The sequence below is a fragment of the Mus caroli genome, chromosome 6 (genome assembly GCF_900094665.2).
Source record: "Mus caroli chromosome 6, CAROLI_EIJ_v1.1, whole genome shotgun sequence".
Classification (NCBI taxonomy): Eukaryota; Metazoa; Chordata; class Mammalia; order Rodentia; family Muridae; genus Mus; species Mus caroli.
This window is the reverse complement of record NC_034575.1, coordinates 123283400-123302105: the sequence shown is the minus strand read 5'-3', so window position 1 is coordinate 123302105 and position 18706 is coordinate 123283400. Positions and strand designations below refer to the sequence as shown.

The 18706-nt window shown below is 47.4% G+C and overlaps 1 protein-coding gene across 1 annotated transcript in view; it reads right to left on the bottom strand.

Annotated features, from left to right (window-relative positions):
* The window catches only part of Cracr2a (calcium release activated channel regulator 2A), a 109328-nt gene that overhangs the window by 63726 nt on the left and 26896 nt on the right, over positions 1-18706 (bottom strand). Inside the window, exon 2 of the mRNA XM_021164192.2 lies at positions 2660-2902. Within this exon, the coding sequence (XP_021019851.2) occupies positions 2660-2869 (210 nt within the window). The 5' untranslated portion in view covers positions 2870-2902. The remainder of the gene's footprint in view (positions 1-2659; positions 2903-18706) is intronic.

The window sequence follows — 18706 nt, the reverse complement described above, 5'->3', positions numbered from 1 at the left end:
AATTCTAGTCACCAGGGAGGTTGAGGCAGGAGGATCCCAAGTTCAAGGCCAGTCTGGGTAACTTGCTGAGACTGTTTCAAAATAAAAGGTAAAAACAGGGCTGTCGATGTAGTTGAGTGGTAAAGAACTTGTGTAGTCTACCCAAGGACCCAAGTTTGACTCCTGGTGATTGTCCCGTGCCCCCCACCCCCAGATTAAAAAGTAGTAGGAAAGGACAGAGGCAGGGAGAGAGAGGGTCACAGAGCCACCATGACAGGCCAGGTTGGTGGCACTGCTGGTCCCTGGTCTTTTCCTTTGTGTACCCTCTTTCCTGAGTTGTGTTGCCTTCTCTATGTGTGGGTCTTCCTTAATGGAGGCCTCCTGTGCCAGGGCCCCAGCACTACTCAGTTATAGACATATTTTGTTCTTTAGCTCTGAGGATGCTTCTTACTTGCCCCCTGCCCTAGTGTCCCACAACTGCCCCCTTTGCTCTGATTTGAATGTGAAATGTCTCCTACAAGATCATGAGGATTAAACCCTTGGTCCCCCAGCTGATGGTGCCATTTTTAGGAGGTTGTGGGGGTCTAGCTTGGGGAGGTAGGTCACTGGGGAGGGCCTTGGGGGTTTAAAGCCTGCACCCACTGACAGCATGAGGGATGAGGTAGCAGAGCTGTTGACACTTCCCTCTGGCGGCTGTCTGTCTGGTGTGGAATGGCCCCAGGCCAAAGCAAGAGTCCTCCTGTACCTAACAATCCATCTCCATGTGAGGATCCCCAAGAGGCTTATTACCTCTCAGCTGGCTCGACTCCTTCCTCAGGAACCCAAGAGCCAGCAGCACAAGCTACTCCTGTGCAAGTGACTGACAGCCTCGGCTCATGCACAGCATGCACAGCACGTACAGGACTTTAGAGGAAGGAAATCGGACCCACATGTGGACGCTCAGAGTCCACAGGTGTGACAGCCTGTGACACACCTGCAGGGAGCACTGGGCTCATGGACTTTTAGCTGATGAGCCATAAAGCCTCATTTGGCTGTGCATTAATGTCGGCATTTAGGAAACATTACCAAGTGGAAAGAGAGGCTGATGGGAAAGCCATTTGGAAGAACTGAATTAAATATGAATGGTTTTTTCAAGAAAGGAAGGAGATGGGAAGTGTGTGCAAAGACTCTAGAAGCCCAGCTGCATAGCAGGCGTCAACAGTCCATAAACCAGCTGTGGCAAGAACCACATGGGGAGAACTCGGGGTAGGAGAGCGTTGATTTTTGCAAGCAGGGTGCATATCCACTCCATTAGAAATGAAAGACACCCCCCCCCCGGAGGTGGGATGAAATTTCCCTAGCTCCCAACAATCCCGGATCCCAATGCTTTCTTTGGGATTAGATTTCCTCCCTCCCTAGTCAGCTTCAGCTCGCTGGATCTGGCAGAACAGTGATAGCTTCCTTTATACTTCAGCTGGAAAGATGAGGAAGGAAACACCAAGGTTAGCAGGACCCTCAAGCTGTCTATGTACCTATAGACAACGAACACATGGGAGTGATACCACGTTTGTTGGTAGTGTGAACCCACAGAACATTGTCCAGACTCAGGCTCAGCCACCTTCCTGAAGCACAGGGTCACAGTTTCACACATGCCCAAGTGACACTCACACTGGAGGAGAAGCTGGAACAGAGGCATCTTCAAGGCCGGACGTGCACACACCATGTGGGCACCCTCAGCTGTTGGATCACACCTGGGTTGGTTTGTTTGTTTGTTTTGTTTTGTTTGGCCTGTGTTTTCAATCAGCTATTCTGAGCATCCCTGGGAGAGCTGAGGCCATACCTGTCTCCGTCCCAAGGTATGCTGCTATGCGCTTGGCTTTAGTAGATTGTTTGGTATAGATCGGGCCTTATCAACCTCTGGGAACCATCTCCTTCTCAGGAGGACTTGAGAGGGTGGGGGAAACAAGGCAGGAGTATCCAGCACATGCCACTCCTAACGCTGAGCCCTCATTGCCTAGTTTTGTACGGCCAGTGAAGTAAGAACGGATTTTTACATTTTAAAGGGGTCTGGGAAAAGATCAAAGGAAGAGTCACAGTAACACACAAGAAATTACATAACGTTTCAAAGTCCCTTCACAAGTGACCATTTTTGTGTGTGTAACAGTTTTGTACTTTTGCACTTTTGAAGTATTTGAACCCATGGGCTTAGAGATACTAGGCAAATGCTCTAAGACTGAGCTACATCCCCTTTTAATTTTATTTTGGAGACAAGATCTTACTGAGGTACCCACTGGTTCTGAACCAACAGTTCTCCTGCCTCAACCTCCTAGGTAGTCGGGTTTACAGGTATGCATGGTCACACTCCATTTAGGTAGGTTTATGCAGTGCTAGAGATTAAAGGTGGGGCCTCATGAATGCTATCTAGACAGGCACTCTGTCAACTGAGCCCCCAGCCACCTGTGTTGTACTTAGTCCATCATGTTAGGGTCACTGGGTCCTATAGTCTTAGGGAGTCACAGAGTCAGGGAAGGCAAAGAACCCAGCATTAGGCAAGGGCTGGGCACGGAATGAACAGAGATCAGGCTCCTTACACAGTCTGTACTGACAGCCCCTCCAGAGCGAAGACAGGGAGGCCTTTTCTGGGAAGAGGTTACTCCGGCCAGGTAGCCCATGTGCAGCAACAGGTGAGGGCCCGTCTCACCTGCATGTCTGTCCTGGCAATGAAGCCCTTGCCCTCGGAGTCACAGGTCTGGAAGAATTCCTGTGCTTTCTTCCACATGGCACTCTGGTCTGGCAACTTCACCTCCAGCTTCTCCGGGTGGTCCAGCTGCTCCACGCAGTCTCCACTGCCCTGCTTCCCATGACCTGGTGTCTGGGAGCTGGAATCTTCTCTTCCACTGGGGGTGGCCATCGGATGTGTGGATTTCTTTGTTATTTTCAGAACCTGGACAGGGGACATGGGAAACAGAAGGGTGTGACGAGGGTGGAACGAGACGGAATGAGAGCAGGAGGGGAGAAAAACGAGGTGCAGAGCTGGCCACTGGCATGTCCTGACATCTCTTAGCAACCAGCTTCTAGTTATCAGAACTCAGGATCAGTGTGATCTGCAGTGAAAGCTGATAGATCAGCCAGTCCATCAAACAAGGGAGAATCAAGAGAGAAGGGAAGAAACACACGGAGATGGAAAGGAGGCAGGCTTAAAAAAACACCTATAACACTGAAGGAGACAGATGGGCACACAAGGAAGCAGGCAGCAGGATGTCCTACAAACTCTGAACTTAACTGGGAGATCTAGGCGAATATGATCACTGCCTTCACTTCATGAGGGTGACATCTGAATCCATCACAGACTCACAGATTTATTTACTTATTCAGTAGTCTCTCAGTATCCCTGAACTGTTGCCCCAGATTCCTCACTGTGCTCAAAAATCTGTGAGAGCTCAAGTTTCTTAGATAAAATGGGGTCTATATATGTGTGTGTGTGTGTGTGTATTTACATATATGTTATATATTTACATATATTATATGTTTACATATATTATATGTTTACATATATTATATTATACATTTACATATATATATGTGTGTGTATATGTGTGTGTGTGTGTATATATATTATATGTATGTGTATAGCTCAAGCTGACCTCATATTCGTAATTTTCCTGCCTCAGTCTCCCATGAGCTGGGCTCACAAATGTGATCACCATACCTGTATTCTACCATATGCCATCTAGACATGGCTTATGACACCTGTCACAGTGTAAGTGCCATGCAAATAGTCCTTACACTGTAATGTCTAGGGAAAAATGATGAGAAAAGTTCACACCTATTCAGCACACGCATATTCTTCAATACTTCCCATGTTTCCTTGGATGGAGATCCCCTACATATAGAACACCGATTCCGTTCATGTATACACACACAACTGTATGTATATGCACACAACTATGTCAAAATTTATCAAGTTACAGACTTCAAAGGCATGCAGCTTACTGTATGTCAATAACCCAATGAGTGTATTGAGAAGAAGGAGGGGGAAGAAGATGAGGAATTATTGTCGTGTTGGAGCCATAGCCTTCTTCTGTCTCCTCGGACCTAAATAATACAGCCTAGTCTACTGTATGTGTATGTGTATATATAATCTTATGTGTATAGTTGCCTTGTCTGCCTGTATGTTTGTACACTATATGTGTGCAGTGCCCATAGAGGCCAGAAGAGGGCATTGGGTCCCCTGGAACAGGAGTTACAGGTGGTTGCGAGGGACCATGTGGGTGCTAAGAACCAAACGTGGGTTCTCTGACAGAGCAGCTGGTGCTGTGGACCACTAGCCATGCCCCTCCCCTATTCTCTTGTACTTAACTGAGAACCCTGAGTCTCCCTTTGACATTCAACTCTGTCAAGAAGAAAAAAAAAGGGGGGGGGAGCTGAAAATTAAGCCATTACCCTGTGGAAACTTCCAGACTGTGCAGCCCCTAACTCAGTGTTTCTCCACCTTCCTAATGCTACAACCCTTTGATACAATTCCCCACAGTGTGGTGACCCCCAATAGGAATTGCAATGAATATCTGGTATGCAGGATATCTGCTATACGACCCCCAAAGGGATTGTGACTCACAGGTAGAGAGCCATTGCCCTGAGCACACAGAAGCAGGGCAGAGCTCCCGCAGAAGGCCACGTATCTACCGGCATCCAGCCTTCACTGCCTTCCCCTGAAGTCCCTGCACTCCCGCATAAATGGAGCCCTAGGAAGCCTTAACCTTGGGGATGGATAGACAGGGTTGTTGTCCTCCTCCACTGGAGGAGTTGATGAGATAGCTCATTGGGTAAATGCACGTGCCTTGTGAGTCTGGTGACTGGAGTTCGATTCTCAGGGCCCAGGTAAAGGGGGCAGGGGGCACTGACTCCACAAATCTGTCCTCTGACCTCCACACTCACACAAGTGGATGTGTACACACACATGCGCGCACACAACTAATACATCTTTTTAAAAATTCAAAGGGTTTTTTTTTTATTAGACCAAGAGATAATACAGTTACAAAAAAAGATAGGCTAAGTTCCACTCTCTCTTCCAGTCTTCCTTCCCCTTCCCTCCCTCCCTTCCTCCCTCCCTCCTTCCTTTCTTCCTGACTGAAGACCAAACCCAGGGCCTTGCCCATGCTACGCACAGCCTATCACTGAGTTAGCTCCCTCAGGGGAACACGCTTTGGGCCTGTCTGCAGCTGGGTTTCTAACCCATTCTTTTCCTCCAGAATGATTCCCTGTAAACACTTCACATGCAGATGGAAATTATCCAGTCCTTAAACATTTCTAGGAAGATTTCCCAGTTACCCAGAGTAATTCTAGCAGCTTAAGTGTGCAATCAGAAAGTTTATAGATCAAGCCTAAATCCCTCCTGAGGGGTTAAAGTGAATGTCTCCCCTAATCTGGCTTCAGCTGGTATTTCTCTCAACACTATACCTGCTGCCAACTTGAAGCCAGCCACTAAATCACACTGATTCCCCCCTGAAGCCCATCTGTAGCAAGCAGCTAGGAGATCAAAGCTCAAAGTATCCCTGAGAACCATTCAAATCTCTTGAACTATCCGGGTTTCAGTGGGAAGAGAATCCCCTGTGTAGGGCTGAAGGTGGGCAACTCTTGCCAAATGGCACACCACACACACACACACACACACACACACACACACACACACACACACCCTGCTTTTCTGCTAGGGAGAAGATGATTTGTGACGTAGCCATCACACTTGAGCTTCTGAGACACAGCACAGTGGGGAGAGCCAAGCTGCCCCAGGTCCTGCCTCCATCACTGCCTAGCTGTGTGACACTAAATGAGTTAGGTGACATCTTCCTGAGTCCCCTTTCCTGTCTGTAAAATGGAGGAGACAGGGCAGGCAAAGCTGGGAAGCAAAACTACCATCGAAGAGAGAGAAGAGATTTGCTGCACCTGGTTTTGTGGGGACTCAACCAGCTGATCTCTTTCATCAGCATCTCCCTCACCTAACTCTAGGCTACTACCTGACCAATTGCCATTGTTGAAATCAAACTGGCTTCCTCCTCCTCGACTGCATTTCCAAAAGGCAAACTTATATATGTATGTATCTATGTATGAATATATGTATGTATGTATGTGTGTGTGTGTATATGTGTGTGTGTGTGTGTAATGTTGTATCCCTTAATAACTGTTCTATTGCTAGGATGAAATGCCATGACCAATGCAACTTACAGAGGGGGGATTTATTTTCACTTACAATTTCAGAGGGATAAGAGGCAGACATGGCAGCCAGAGCAAGAAACTGAGAGCACAGATCTTAAACCGCAGACAAGCACGAAGTAGAGAGAGAACATCTGAAGTGGGGAAGGCTTGTTGATCTCAAAGTGACGGACCTCGTCCAGCAAGGCTGCACTTCTTTTAAACCTCCCAACATGAATATACATATATATGTGTATGCATATGTATATATGCATCTGTACATATATCTGTATATAAGTAATATATGTCATACATATGACATATATATATGATAGACAGATATGTATCTTCCCGTCTAAAGAGGGAAAGAGAGCAAACACATGAAGAGACAAAAGTCAAGATTGATTAAGTAACACGGACTCTCCAGCTGGATGGAACACGGTGAAATGACCTCAGACCACCACCACCAGGAAGGGACAAGCCCTGTGAGGGTCAGGTGTGTGCAGGCACCTTTGATAAAGACCATCTTCCCCCTGGCAGCCTGCTGTAGCTTTATGCAATTTCAGTCGGCATCCTTTCTCTTCAAATTAGGTCCAATTTCCATGTTCTAGCCTCCAGGGAGACAGGGAACAGCTGTCTTACCTCTATAAAATAATTCTTCCAGGTTCGGACAGCTGTTCTAAAACACCCCCCCCCCCCGCCATCCTGCTCCCCTGATATATTATAAGATACATTAAAGGCCCTTGCTAATGGTCTCAGGTCTCACCAAGATGGCTGCTATTCACCCTAATTCCTGTAATAATTAGTGGTTGTAAACCACTTTGAAGATAAAAGGCATTTTATAAGAGCTAAGTCCTATTATGATTAGCTTCTCAATACCTCCTCCCCAACGCTGACGAGCACTTCAAAGCCAAGTGCTGCCCCAGTAAGCTATCTGCTGCTTAATTAGATGTGTTTCAAGGCGGCTGGTATATATTAAAGAAACTGCTGCAAAATTTATCAACATTAGAAGAGTGGCTGCTTTCTTCCTAATGTGAACAAGCTCTTTTCAAAGGCTGTCAGCGCTGATGCCTGCAAGACAGTAGCTCCGAGAGGTCTGAGTGCTAATACAGACTCCAGAGGAGGGAAAGGTGCGCTCAGCTTCTGTCTTTGCATAACATCTTGTCAGCAGGGCTCTACACAAGCTGCCTTTTGATTTTGCAAACATGCTGTGATGTAAGCAAGAAAAGGCACACACACTCTTGGCTTCATAGGCGAAGACCATGGCTTTGCAGGGATTTACATCAGCATGATGGAGCTGATCAAGGTTAAGTTCCTAGACCAATAATAATGGACTGATGCTCCACTCAAGTGCTCTGAAACATTTGTGCGCCATTGCCGGGCTCCTGGGTGCTCTCATGGCCTGAACCTGTGCTTCTTATAAACCAGACTCGGGCTACTGGAAGTACTTTGTCCACAGAGGCCGAGAGAAGGGTGCCTAAAGTTTCCTCAACACTTCTAAATAGCTTTCAGCCAGTGACTGACCTGTATGTGAGGGCCACTCCCCTGGTCTCCATGGGGGGTAAAGGCTGAGTTGTGAGTTACACTCCCAAACACTTGGCAGGACAAAATACTGGAACTTTGGTCCCGTTCTTGCTTTTCCTTCTTCCTTTTTGTTACCTGCTCCCTTCCCTCTTACTGGGCTCTCCTGGGCTCATTTCCTCTCCAAAGCACCCACATGTAAATATCCCTCTCAGGCTGGGTTCCTGCAGCTCCAGGCCAGGACAATTCCCCTGCCTCAACACTCTGGTTCATTTTGCATATTTTCTCTGGAACCCGTGCTCCCAGATTCTCTCAGCTCCAAATCTTCCTTTCCAAGCCTCTGGCCTTCAGTAATCTTTGTTCAGCTCTATGCCTTCAGTCCTGGGTCTGTGTTCTCAAAGCCCGTTTTCTCTTGTATCATGATGTCCCAACTGTTTCTAAAGGAAGTCATCACATCTCTCTCCTGAGCCACACAAACGTCATCACACCAGGCTGGCAGCACCATGGAAGATGGAGAGAGGAATTTAGAAGCACTGTTTCCTTGGTGAGCTTACAAGGTAGCAAGGGAATGAGACACAAATAAGGGAGCAGAGGATGTGATGAGAGTCGTGTGTGTATGTGTGGTGAAACCCCTCAAGGTGCTACCCCAAAATGAAGCTGCTCGCCAATAATTCTCCACACAATTTAACTCTCGCTTTGGTCATTTACCTATTCCTATCTACCTACATACCTACCTATCTATCTATCCATCCATCCATCCATCTATCCATCTCTGAGGTAGGGGAGAGCAAGTATGTGCCATGGCACATGTCTGTAAGTAATAGGACAACTTGCAGGAACTGGTTCTTTGTCCACCGTGTAGAACGCAGTTATTAACACCAGTTCTCAGGTGGCTCTCATTTACCTAACTTGGTTCGGAAGGTATTATCAAATGTTTAAGAAAAGTCGGCTGTCATGGAGATCATCCAAATAGGCAGAGATAATACCATTAAAGATGCTTTCATTTAATTTGGTTTGCCCTGTCGGCATCAGGTTCCAAGCAGCGCCTCAAAATCCTGCTTCCAGAAGCTTAAGCAATCACACTAGTGGCAGACTGTGGATTTAAACCCATGTCCTCTTTAAGAATCTCTCTCTCTCTCTCTCTCTCTCTCTCTCTCTCTCTCTCTCTCTCTCTCTCCCCCCCCTCTCCCCTCACCCCTCTCCCCCCTCTCTCTCCCCTCTCTGTAAAATGGGGTTATGAGATTCTACCTTGCAGACTTGTGAAGAATCATGTGTATTGACCATGAATAATACCTGATATATAATAAACATAACAGAGTAAGCACTTATTTTGTGTGCATGTGCGTGTATGTGTACATGTGTGTGTGCATGTGTGTCTGAGTGCAGGTACCCACAGCAGCCAGAATAGAGCACCTGAAGCCTTGGAGGGAGAGTTACGGGGAGCTATGGGCTGCTAGCTGTGGGTGCTGGCAACTGAGCTCTAGTCCTCTGCAAGAGGAGAAGATGCTCTTAACCAGTGAGAATCTCTCCAGCCTTGCAATTGCTAATTTTATGCCTACATGTAAAATCGAATCAAAGAGCATCCCTACAATTTGGATGTGGTTTCTTCCCCAAAGGTTCACATGCTAAAACACTACTGAAAGGTTGAGGGTTTTTAAGAGGCAGGCCTGGTGATGTGGTTAATACTCATCCCTCAGAATGGATCGGATCCAGTGTGAGTGGCTCCATCTCCTCAGAGTGGACCGCTATAAAAGAGTAAGCCCTCTATGGTCTCTGGCTCCCTCTGCAGTTTTGTGATTCTCTCTCTCTCTCTCTCTCTCTCTCTCTCTCTCTCTCTCTCTCTCTCTCTCTCTCTCTCCTCCCCCTCCCATCTAACCCCATGTATCCCTGACATCTGACATCTGCTAAGAGGGCCCTCACCCAAAGCTGACATTGGTAAAGACGCCTTAGAAACCCAGAACTGTGAGGTGAATTAACCTATTTCCTTTATAAGGAATCCAACGTTGAATGTTTTACCATAGCAACAAGGTAATTCTCTGTAGAGAAGCCCACAGCCATGCTCTTGAATGGGTCCTAATTTCTTCTAAGCACCTCTCTTGCTCTTAAACCTCATGTCTAAGCCCATATTAAAATATCCGTATTAAATCACAACCCTGCCTCCTAGGACTCCATGACAACATTGCCAAGGAGACGTATCTAACACAGAGACCCACCACCGCTTTCAGGCTAAATCTTTATCATGAGGGGCCATTAATATCTCTCAGTATCAACTCTCATTACCTGGCCCACACTCTCTCACGTCCACTTTATTTTCTCTTCTCTCAGTCTGCTTGTGTCTAGGCATCTTTAAACATCTCTCTGTCTGTCTGTCTGTGTGTGTGTGTGTGTCCTTCTATCCCACTGTCTATGCTAACTAAGTCCTACTAGGGTTTAATGCCTTGACCCAATTAGAACAAGAGTACCATGGGTTGAGTGGCCATTAGAAATTCATTCTTCATTTGTTCCTTAGATCTGGAGACCCAAGGTTGAGACACCATCATAGCTGGGTTCTGGTGGCATCCCTCTTCCAATGCCAGATGCTGGTCTCTTGCAGTGCACTCAAGTGGCAGAGGGAGCTAGGGAGTTTTCTTGAGCCTCTCTCAGGAAGGCATCAATCCCCTGTGTGAGCGTAGCCCTTCTAGCTCACTGCCCCCCAAAGGTCCCTTTTCTTATTGTCCTCCAAACTGGTTAAGCACAGGAATTCTGGAAGTCATCCCTACAGAATTCAGTCCATACCGCTCTGCCCCGGGTCCTCCACAACCTCCCATATGCAAAAGAGCTCTCTCCATTCCAGTAGCTTCAAAGGTCTTGTTCATCCCAGCATCCAGCAGTTTGATGCTCAGGTTTTCCAGGTCTGAGATCTCACTGCTGATCCATTAGGAATGGAATCAGCCCTCCAGAGAGACAGGCTTCACCTCAGCAGATTCAACCAACCAGTGATTAACAATATTAAATAACGGTGTCTGTACTGAGCGTGTAGAGGTGTCGTTGTTATTATACCTGAAACAATGCAGCCTAACAACCATTTGCACAGCATTCATCCTCATTATCGCTCTTCCAGGCATGCTTTGCAGCAGTTAGGAGGCCGAGTGGAGGCTACACAGAAATATCACAGCATTTTAAATCGTGGGATTGCACATCCAGAGTGTAGCATCTGTGGGGTGGGAGTGGGGGGGTGTTGGAGCCAAGCTGCAGTATGAATTAGTAAAACAGTAACGGCGACATGCAGGGTCTGCAGTGGAGAGCCTTGGGGACAGATGAAGTATGTGGAAGTCCATGGGCCTTTTGTCCCTTGTTCACCTGGAGCCCTCAGCTCTGGTGACTCCTTACAAAGAGAAGGGGCTTTTGCTACCGGTGACTTGAATCCCACCTAGACCCCAGGGAGAACTGAAGGATACCGTGTTCACCATTAGAGACACAGTGGAAGGAGCTTTATAGCCATCTGGGGAAAAACTATAGACAATGTACTTCCCAGAAGGATGCAAAATCCTGGAAGGAAATGGACCTAGTCCCCTCCTCCAAGTGGTAGAGAAGAATTGAGACAGTCAGGGCACTGTTCGGGGAAGCCTGCTTAGCAACCCTAACTTGGCCTGGTGGGGTCCACGGCACCCCAGAGCCCCAGCTCTCAGCAAGCCCTCTGTACTTACTGCCTTCAATCAGCAGATGCTCCCTGTAGCACCAACGCTCACCTTGAAGACCTGGCTGCAGACTGTAGCCAGGTTCATGGCCCTGACTAGAACAGGAATGCAGTAGGGTTTGCAAGACCCACTCGGCATCCCTCTAAAGTACTCACTGTCATTTGATTGTGGTTGACCCCCCAAGGGCTTATATTTTGGAAACTTGGTCTGCAGTGAGCCCATATTGAGGTGGGGGAGACCTTGAAGGCATGGTGCCTATGGGAGATGATTGGGAACACACCCCTTGGCCTGGTGTTAGTTCTTACAAAAGCACATTGTTGCAAAAGCCAGAGCCTGACCCCTCAACTGCTTTCTGCTTCCTGTCTTTTTTTTTAAGATTTATTTATTTATTCTATTATAAGTACACTGTAGCTGTCTTCAGACACACCAGAAGAGGACATCAGACAGATCTCATTACAGGTAGTTGTGAGCCACCATGTGGTTGCGTGGTTGCTGGGATTTGAACTCAGGACCTTTGGAAAAGCAGCCAGTGCTCTTAACTGCTGAGGCATCTCTCCAGCCCCCTGCTTCCTGTCTTGCTCTGTGATCTCCGACTCTCTCTCATAGGCAATCCCTCCATGATGCCACCACTTTGATATGATCCAGCTGCAGTTAATGTTCCACATACACAGATTTCTTTTTTTTTTTTTTTTTGGTTTTTCAAGACAGGGTTTCTCTGTATAGCTCTGGCTGTCCTGGAACTCACTTTGTAGACCAGGCTGGCCTCGAACTCAGAAATCCGCCTGCCTCTGCCTCCCGAGTGCTGGGATTAAAGGCGTGCGCCACCACGCCCGGCCCTCAGATTTCTTTTTTCTAAGAGTACCCAGCCAAGGGTATTTTGTTGTGGTAACAGAAAGTACACTAATATAGTTCCAACACGAGGAATCCTTTTGGAATAGGGAAGGAGTGGGCTTGCTGTCTACAGTTAATTTGAGCATTAAGACTGAATCAGGAAAGAACATTGTGGAGTATGTTGGCTAGGAAAGAATGTTGCAGACTGTGTTGACCATTGTGATAAGACACATGGACTGAGAACAAGCCTGAAGTGATGGAGGAGCAATAAAAAAGAGAATTAGCTATCATTCTCTACACTGAAGTCTAAGCTGAAGCCACAGCTAGACCTAGGGGGCTGGTTGGATTGTCATGAAGAATCCAGCCTTTCTGGAGCTCACCCCCACAGTCCAAGGGAAGCCAAGACTCACCACCAGGCACTTCCAGTTTTTTATGAAGCCACAGTCCTCCTTCATTCAGTCCAGGATCATTAACCATGAGCAGACACTCTTCCGTGTGCCAGAGAGTCGGCACAGGTGCCTTCAGCAAGCGCACACCAGGGAGAGTGACAAGCAATAAGTACACACGCCTTAAGCACTTTCAAACAGGGAAAAGCAGTGGGGGAAAACACTCCCTTCGTTAAGACTCCTACGGGTGCTCACTGAGCCCACAACTCACTGGATTTGCTATTAGGATTCTAGCAGCAACCACAGTGGGGAGGCCTCCTCTTAAATTGGTTCCCCACCAACAACCCTCAGCAAAGCCAGGGGAGTGGAAAGACAGAAGAGAGATCCTGCCCTGCCCTGCCCTGCCCTGCTCCTGACTGCAGGCACCTGACTTGCTTCTTTGGAGGCCAGGAGATGCTAATAGCTGCGTTGTTTGGATGTTTCGTCCCTGAGGGAGGAATGATTGGGTTTGTCTCATGGTTTAAGGGCTTTCAGTCTGTGGTGAACCAGTTATGCTGTTTCTGGACTCTGGTGAGGTCAAGTTGACAATAGGGAGACAGAGCAGTCACAGATAAGATACAGCCCACAGTACAGGCCCCTAGTGATTTCCTCCCACTAGGTAGGCAGCGACTCCTAGTTTTCACATCTGTTTTAAATAGTGAAGCCAGCTGGGGACCAAGCCTTCAGCTCTGAGCCTGTAGGGACATTGAATGAGAGGAGTGTTCTTCCCAGATAGGAATCTTAAAGAGCTTGTTCTGATCTTCTTCTGTGTCAGCAGGTGTTAACGTGTGGGTTGAGGCCCCTTTGGGGATCAAACAACCTTTTCACAGAGGTCACATACCAGATACCCCGCATATCTGATATTTACATTACGATTCGTAACAGTAGCAGAATTACAGTTATGAGATAGCAATGAAAATATTTCTATGGTTGGGGGCCGACACAACATGAAGGACTGTATTAAAGGGTCTCAGCATTAGGAAGGTTGAGGACCACTGCTCTCTATTTTCTCATTTCTTATTACTACCTATTACTATATTTACAGTAAGGTGAGAGAAACATCTTTGCAAATAAAAAGATTGGCCTCTCTAACTTGAGTGGATAAGAAATACATTTTAACCAAACAGGCAGACCAGACTGTAGGGTGATACTATTTCCAGGTTTGTATAGCAACTTCACAAAAATATGTCCTTCAAGCCCTACAGACTTTCTCAAGGTTACATAGTAAACAAGTCTTAGTGTGTGAAAAGGATTCTCGAGTCCTCTCTTCTAGGCCAGTGTGTGTGCCATTGTTCCACAGGCCGCCTGTAGCTGGCATTGCTTCCCTTTGCAGCTGATGCTTCCTGGAAGCTGCCAAGCACCTGCTATGGCTTGAATGTGAAATGCCCCACACAGACTCGGGTGTTGAAGCCCGGGTCCCCAGTGAGTGGAGGTATTTTGAAATTCTGAAAACGTTCACAGGTGGGGTCTGCAGAGAGGAAGTCATTCACTTGAGCATGCCCTTGGTGACACCTTGTCCCTGGCCCCCAACTTCTCTCCCTGGCCCCCAACTTCTCTCTCTCTCTCTCCTCTCTCTCTCTCTCTCTCTCTCTCTCTCTCTCTCTCCCTCCCTCCCTCCCTCCCTCCCTCCCTCCCTCCTTCTCTCTCCTTCCTGTCCACCATGGGGTGGGAGTCCTAGCCACCTCCTGTTCTTGGCACCATGATGTGCTCTGGAGAACATAAGATTAAGCAACCATGGACTGAATCCTCTGAAGGTGAGGTGAGCCAGGACATATCCGTCCTCCCCAAACAGGTCTGTGTCAGGTGTGTTAGGCATAGCTATGCAGAAGTAGCCAATAGGATGCCCCAGGACCTAGCTCCCTCCTTGACACTCCTGCCCTCTGATTTAGTCACAGTTGCATTTAGTGAACACATCTTTCCCCCAAATCTGCCAATTCCCAGTCACTGAAGTAAAAGAAAGGTACAAAGCATTGTGCAAGCAGCCAGCCTCAGAGGCAGAATTGTGTTGGGACAGTAGCCCTTCACTCTGGATCCAGTCAGACATTGTCCCTGACTGTAACCATGAGAAGTTAGACAGATACTCAAAGGTGGAAAGTAAGAATGTGAAAGACCAGCCTGACTCTCAAAAGATGTGTGTTCTCCAGGAAGAGAAAGTGGGCACAGCAAAATGAAAAAACAGCTTATGCATCTACCTTCTTTGCAATAAGGTGGGGCTACCACCCATCTGATGAGAGATCTCAAGTCTGTACATTATCTCCTAGAGTCATCACAAAAGGCTAGGGATTGGGGGAGGGGTGGACACAACCAGCGAAGACAGAGCCAGCTAGGAACAACACAACAACACAAGGTTCTGTGGGTGAAAGGATGACACCGCAGTCCTGCAGGGCATCAGGGGTGTGGGGGGATGACAGCTGGTGGCTGAAATGTCAAAACCATCTGTGGAGGAGGAGGTTTTTGCATTGGTTTTGTCTTGAGTGGGTGTGCATGTGGCTTGGAGGTTCATGTGTGTGCATGAAGGCCAGAGGCTGACATCACACATCTTCCTCATTTGCATCTCAAACTTTCTGTTTTCCAAAACAAGGTTTTTCATTGGACCTGGAACTCATAGATTGACTAGACTGACTGGCCAGAAAACCTCAGGGATCCTCCATCTCTGCCCTCTCAGCACTGGGACTACAAGCTTGCACCACTGTGTGTGACTTTTTAAGTGAGCGCTAGGGCTGGAAACTCAGAACCCCACGGCTCACAGAGCAAGCACCTTACCCACCGAGCAACCTCTGCAGACTTGGAAGGTCCTTGAAGCAATCCTATTTGGAGAAGGTATGAACAAAGGCAGGGAGCTTGCTTTGGGGGTGCGCCCTTTCTCTTCCAGATGTTGGTAGCTAGATTGCTGTCCTGGGCTTGTCATCAGGTCCCTAAGGATCTCTCTCCTGTGTTCCGAAAAGGGAGGGATCTCCAAGCCTGAACATGTAGCCTGGGTGTCAGCGCTGGGCACAGTGGCCAGTGCTGAAGACGCCTGGGTCACTGAACACTACAGTACCTCCACAAGCACCCCTAGAATGTTCCTGGTGCTCAGGTCCAGTAGGGACACATAATTTGCCTCAAAATACGTTTTCAGTTGCCATTCGGTTTTCTAGGGAGTGTGTTTCTGTAACCAGGACTGTGGTGAATTCCCTGTGTACATCATCAGCTGAATAATGTCAACACTGATAACAAGAAAACATTCATATGGCATTCTAGGGTCCACAAAGATGTCTGTCACGTAACCCATCATTTATGAGTTACTCTCTTATCTGTAATATGCAAACATTCCCATATGACTGTCAAAGATTGTACTATCTATCTCATCTGCAATAAAAGCATGCCTGCAGTTACAGATCCTGGCTGACAGCTGGTGGGGGGACAGCCTGGGGATGCAGGTGTCTCGCTTGTACCCTTTCATGTGACACCTTTATCTCCAAACCCTTCCAGTTTTGTAGAGTAGCCTTCAAATGGGCGACGAGAGCCTAACACATAGGCTGGGGATCCTGTGCTCAGCTCCCATGTGACTCCCAATGAGCACTGTTTCGTTTTCTTTGTTCAAAGAACACAGGACTTTGGATTCATCCACTGAGCATCTGTGCAGTCTACAGCAGTTAGCTTAGGTAACTTTAGTCACTGAACATGTATAAAAACAGGGTCTCTGTGGTAAGGTCATTGTGGAGATAATGAAATACACCCCACATGGGGCCCTTAGCAAGGGGCCTGGTGCACACCTGGTGTTCACCATGTCCTAACTACATCATTAGAGTTTTCAATCTTTTGAGATTTATTTGTATTTTATGTGTGTGTATAATTTGCCTGCATGAGTATCTATAGACCACATGCATGCCCAGGGAGGCCAGAAAAGGACACCAGATCCCCTGGAACGGTAGTGACTGACTGTTGTTACCCATCATGCCATATGGGTGCTGAACCCAGTCCTGATCTTGGCCAGGCACTCGGCCTTCTGGCCTCCGGCACCTCCTGTCCTCACTGATGCCCATAAAGTCACCAGACTCTACCCCTCTATCTCTTTTCTGTGGTGTATCCAGGCTGGGAATTTTGCCCTTCCCCTCCTCCCTCCTTCTCCAGCTTCTACCCTCTTCTCTGTTGATACCAAAACAGGAGGCTTTTTAGCATCAGCCCAAGTCAGTAATTTGTACTTTTACAAATTTGTACATTACAAAGCTCTGCTTTGAATGGATTCCCCGAACTCCTCATCAGAAGTCAAAAGTTCACGAATTTCTCCTTTATCTCACAATAAACGTTCCTAGGAAATCTTAAATCCTAGAAATGGCCTTTGCCATTTCACATTCCTTTTCAAGGAGAGAGAGAGAGAGAGAGAGAGAGAGAGAGAGAGAGAGAGAGAGAGAGAGAGAAGTTACAAACACCCTGCCATGCCCAGAACAGGCTCCTCACCATGCCAGCCTCACCAGGGAACTTCCTAGATTCGGTTTCAGAAGGCAGGATGCACAGCAAGCATCGCTTCCTTCCCTGCCTCTCCATCTCCACCTGAGTGCCTGCTGTGAGCATCCCCTGTTGTTTTACCCTTTTACACTCCCTGCTTCTCTGCTGCTTCTCTTTACCCTGTGGCCTGCAGTGCGAGCTCCCCTCCTGACCTGTTCTAGCCACCTCACACTGAGCTTTCAGAAAACAGCCATTATTCCTCCTTCCAAGCCTAGCCACGGAGCCTCTTTAACTGTAGTCTAAGCAAGAGTGTGTAAATGTCAAAACCTCACTGTTTCCCTCTGGACGGACTCAGAACCACTATTTATTACAAGGGATTAAAGTGGCCAAGATCAACTTTAAAGCAAGACCAGGGCTGGGCAGGGACTGGGGCTGCATTTCTGTAAGAGTCTGAAGCAAGATGTACCATCCAATTCCTAACAGGGCTCAGTCAGCTGCTGGATCCTGGTCTGCATTTGGTCCCTCTCCTTAGCCACTCTGCAGAAGGGTTAGCTGGGCAGGACTTCCAGGTATTTAAATCCTGAGAGTTTCCTCCTAGCAGGAATTAAGCAGGTTCCAAAGCCAAACAAATTCACCCAGCGGCTTCACTATTGGCCATTTCAGAAGGGTCCCCAATCCAAACCATTGTGTTCTATAATTGCCTGTTCCTATGTCAATAACTTACAGCCCAATTAAAATAAATGTGCATGATAAACATAAGCTAGTCAGAGAGGAGGAAGGGAGGGAGGGAGGGAGGAAGAGAGAGAGAGAGAGAGAGAGAGAGAGAGAGAGAGAGAGAGAGAGATTAAAGACACAAAACAGAAGAAAAACAAATGAATGGTGGTTGTTTATTAAGGTTATGGGGGATACTTTCTTTTTTAGTGTTTCATACACACATTTATTACTTTTATAATAAAATATTTTCCAAAAAAATTAAGATAGATAATAAAGGACAATGATGAGGTTAGTGGGGTCAGCTGGGGAGTGGGGTGCCTGCTGGCCATCTAGAAGATGAGGAAGACAAGCCCAGGTCAGTGGAGCAATGAGAAGAGGCAGGAGGAGGGAGGAAGCATAGGACGTGATCAGGAAAAGGGAACGAAATGATTAGCATCAGCCCAGGATAGACTGAAGGGTAGGGGTGGGTCCAGAGAGACAGGTTCAAGCCTGTGCCAAGCGGCTCAGAAGTTTATCCTCATGGTCTCTGTGTCCCTTGTTAACTTCATTGGTCCCACCGTGTTACACTTGGCTGTTTACACTTGTGGCTCATTCATTTTGAGAACCACAGTTCCCAGTACACGCAGACCTCAGCAGGCTCCTGGATCCTCTGAATTTTAATCCTCTGAGTTCAAGTTATATTGGTGCCTGGAGATGCTCAGGTGGCTCAGATGGTCAAGGCACCTGCAACCAAGGCAGACTACCAGAGTTCAGTCCTCTGAACCCAGGCAGAAAAAAAAAAAGTCCCTTTACTTGTAAGGGTGGATATGAAGGCACTGAGCTAGACACTTTAGCTGCCTTAATGAATCCTACCCAGACCATGTAGGATACTGCTACACTCATTCACACAGTGCTCTGAATTGTTAGGTAACACATGCCTAGGGTCACACAGTCATTACACAATCCAGAGCATTCTGGAGACCC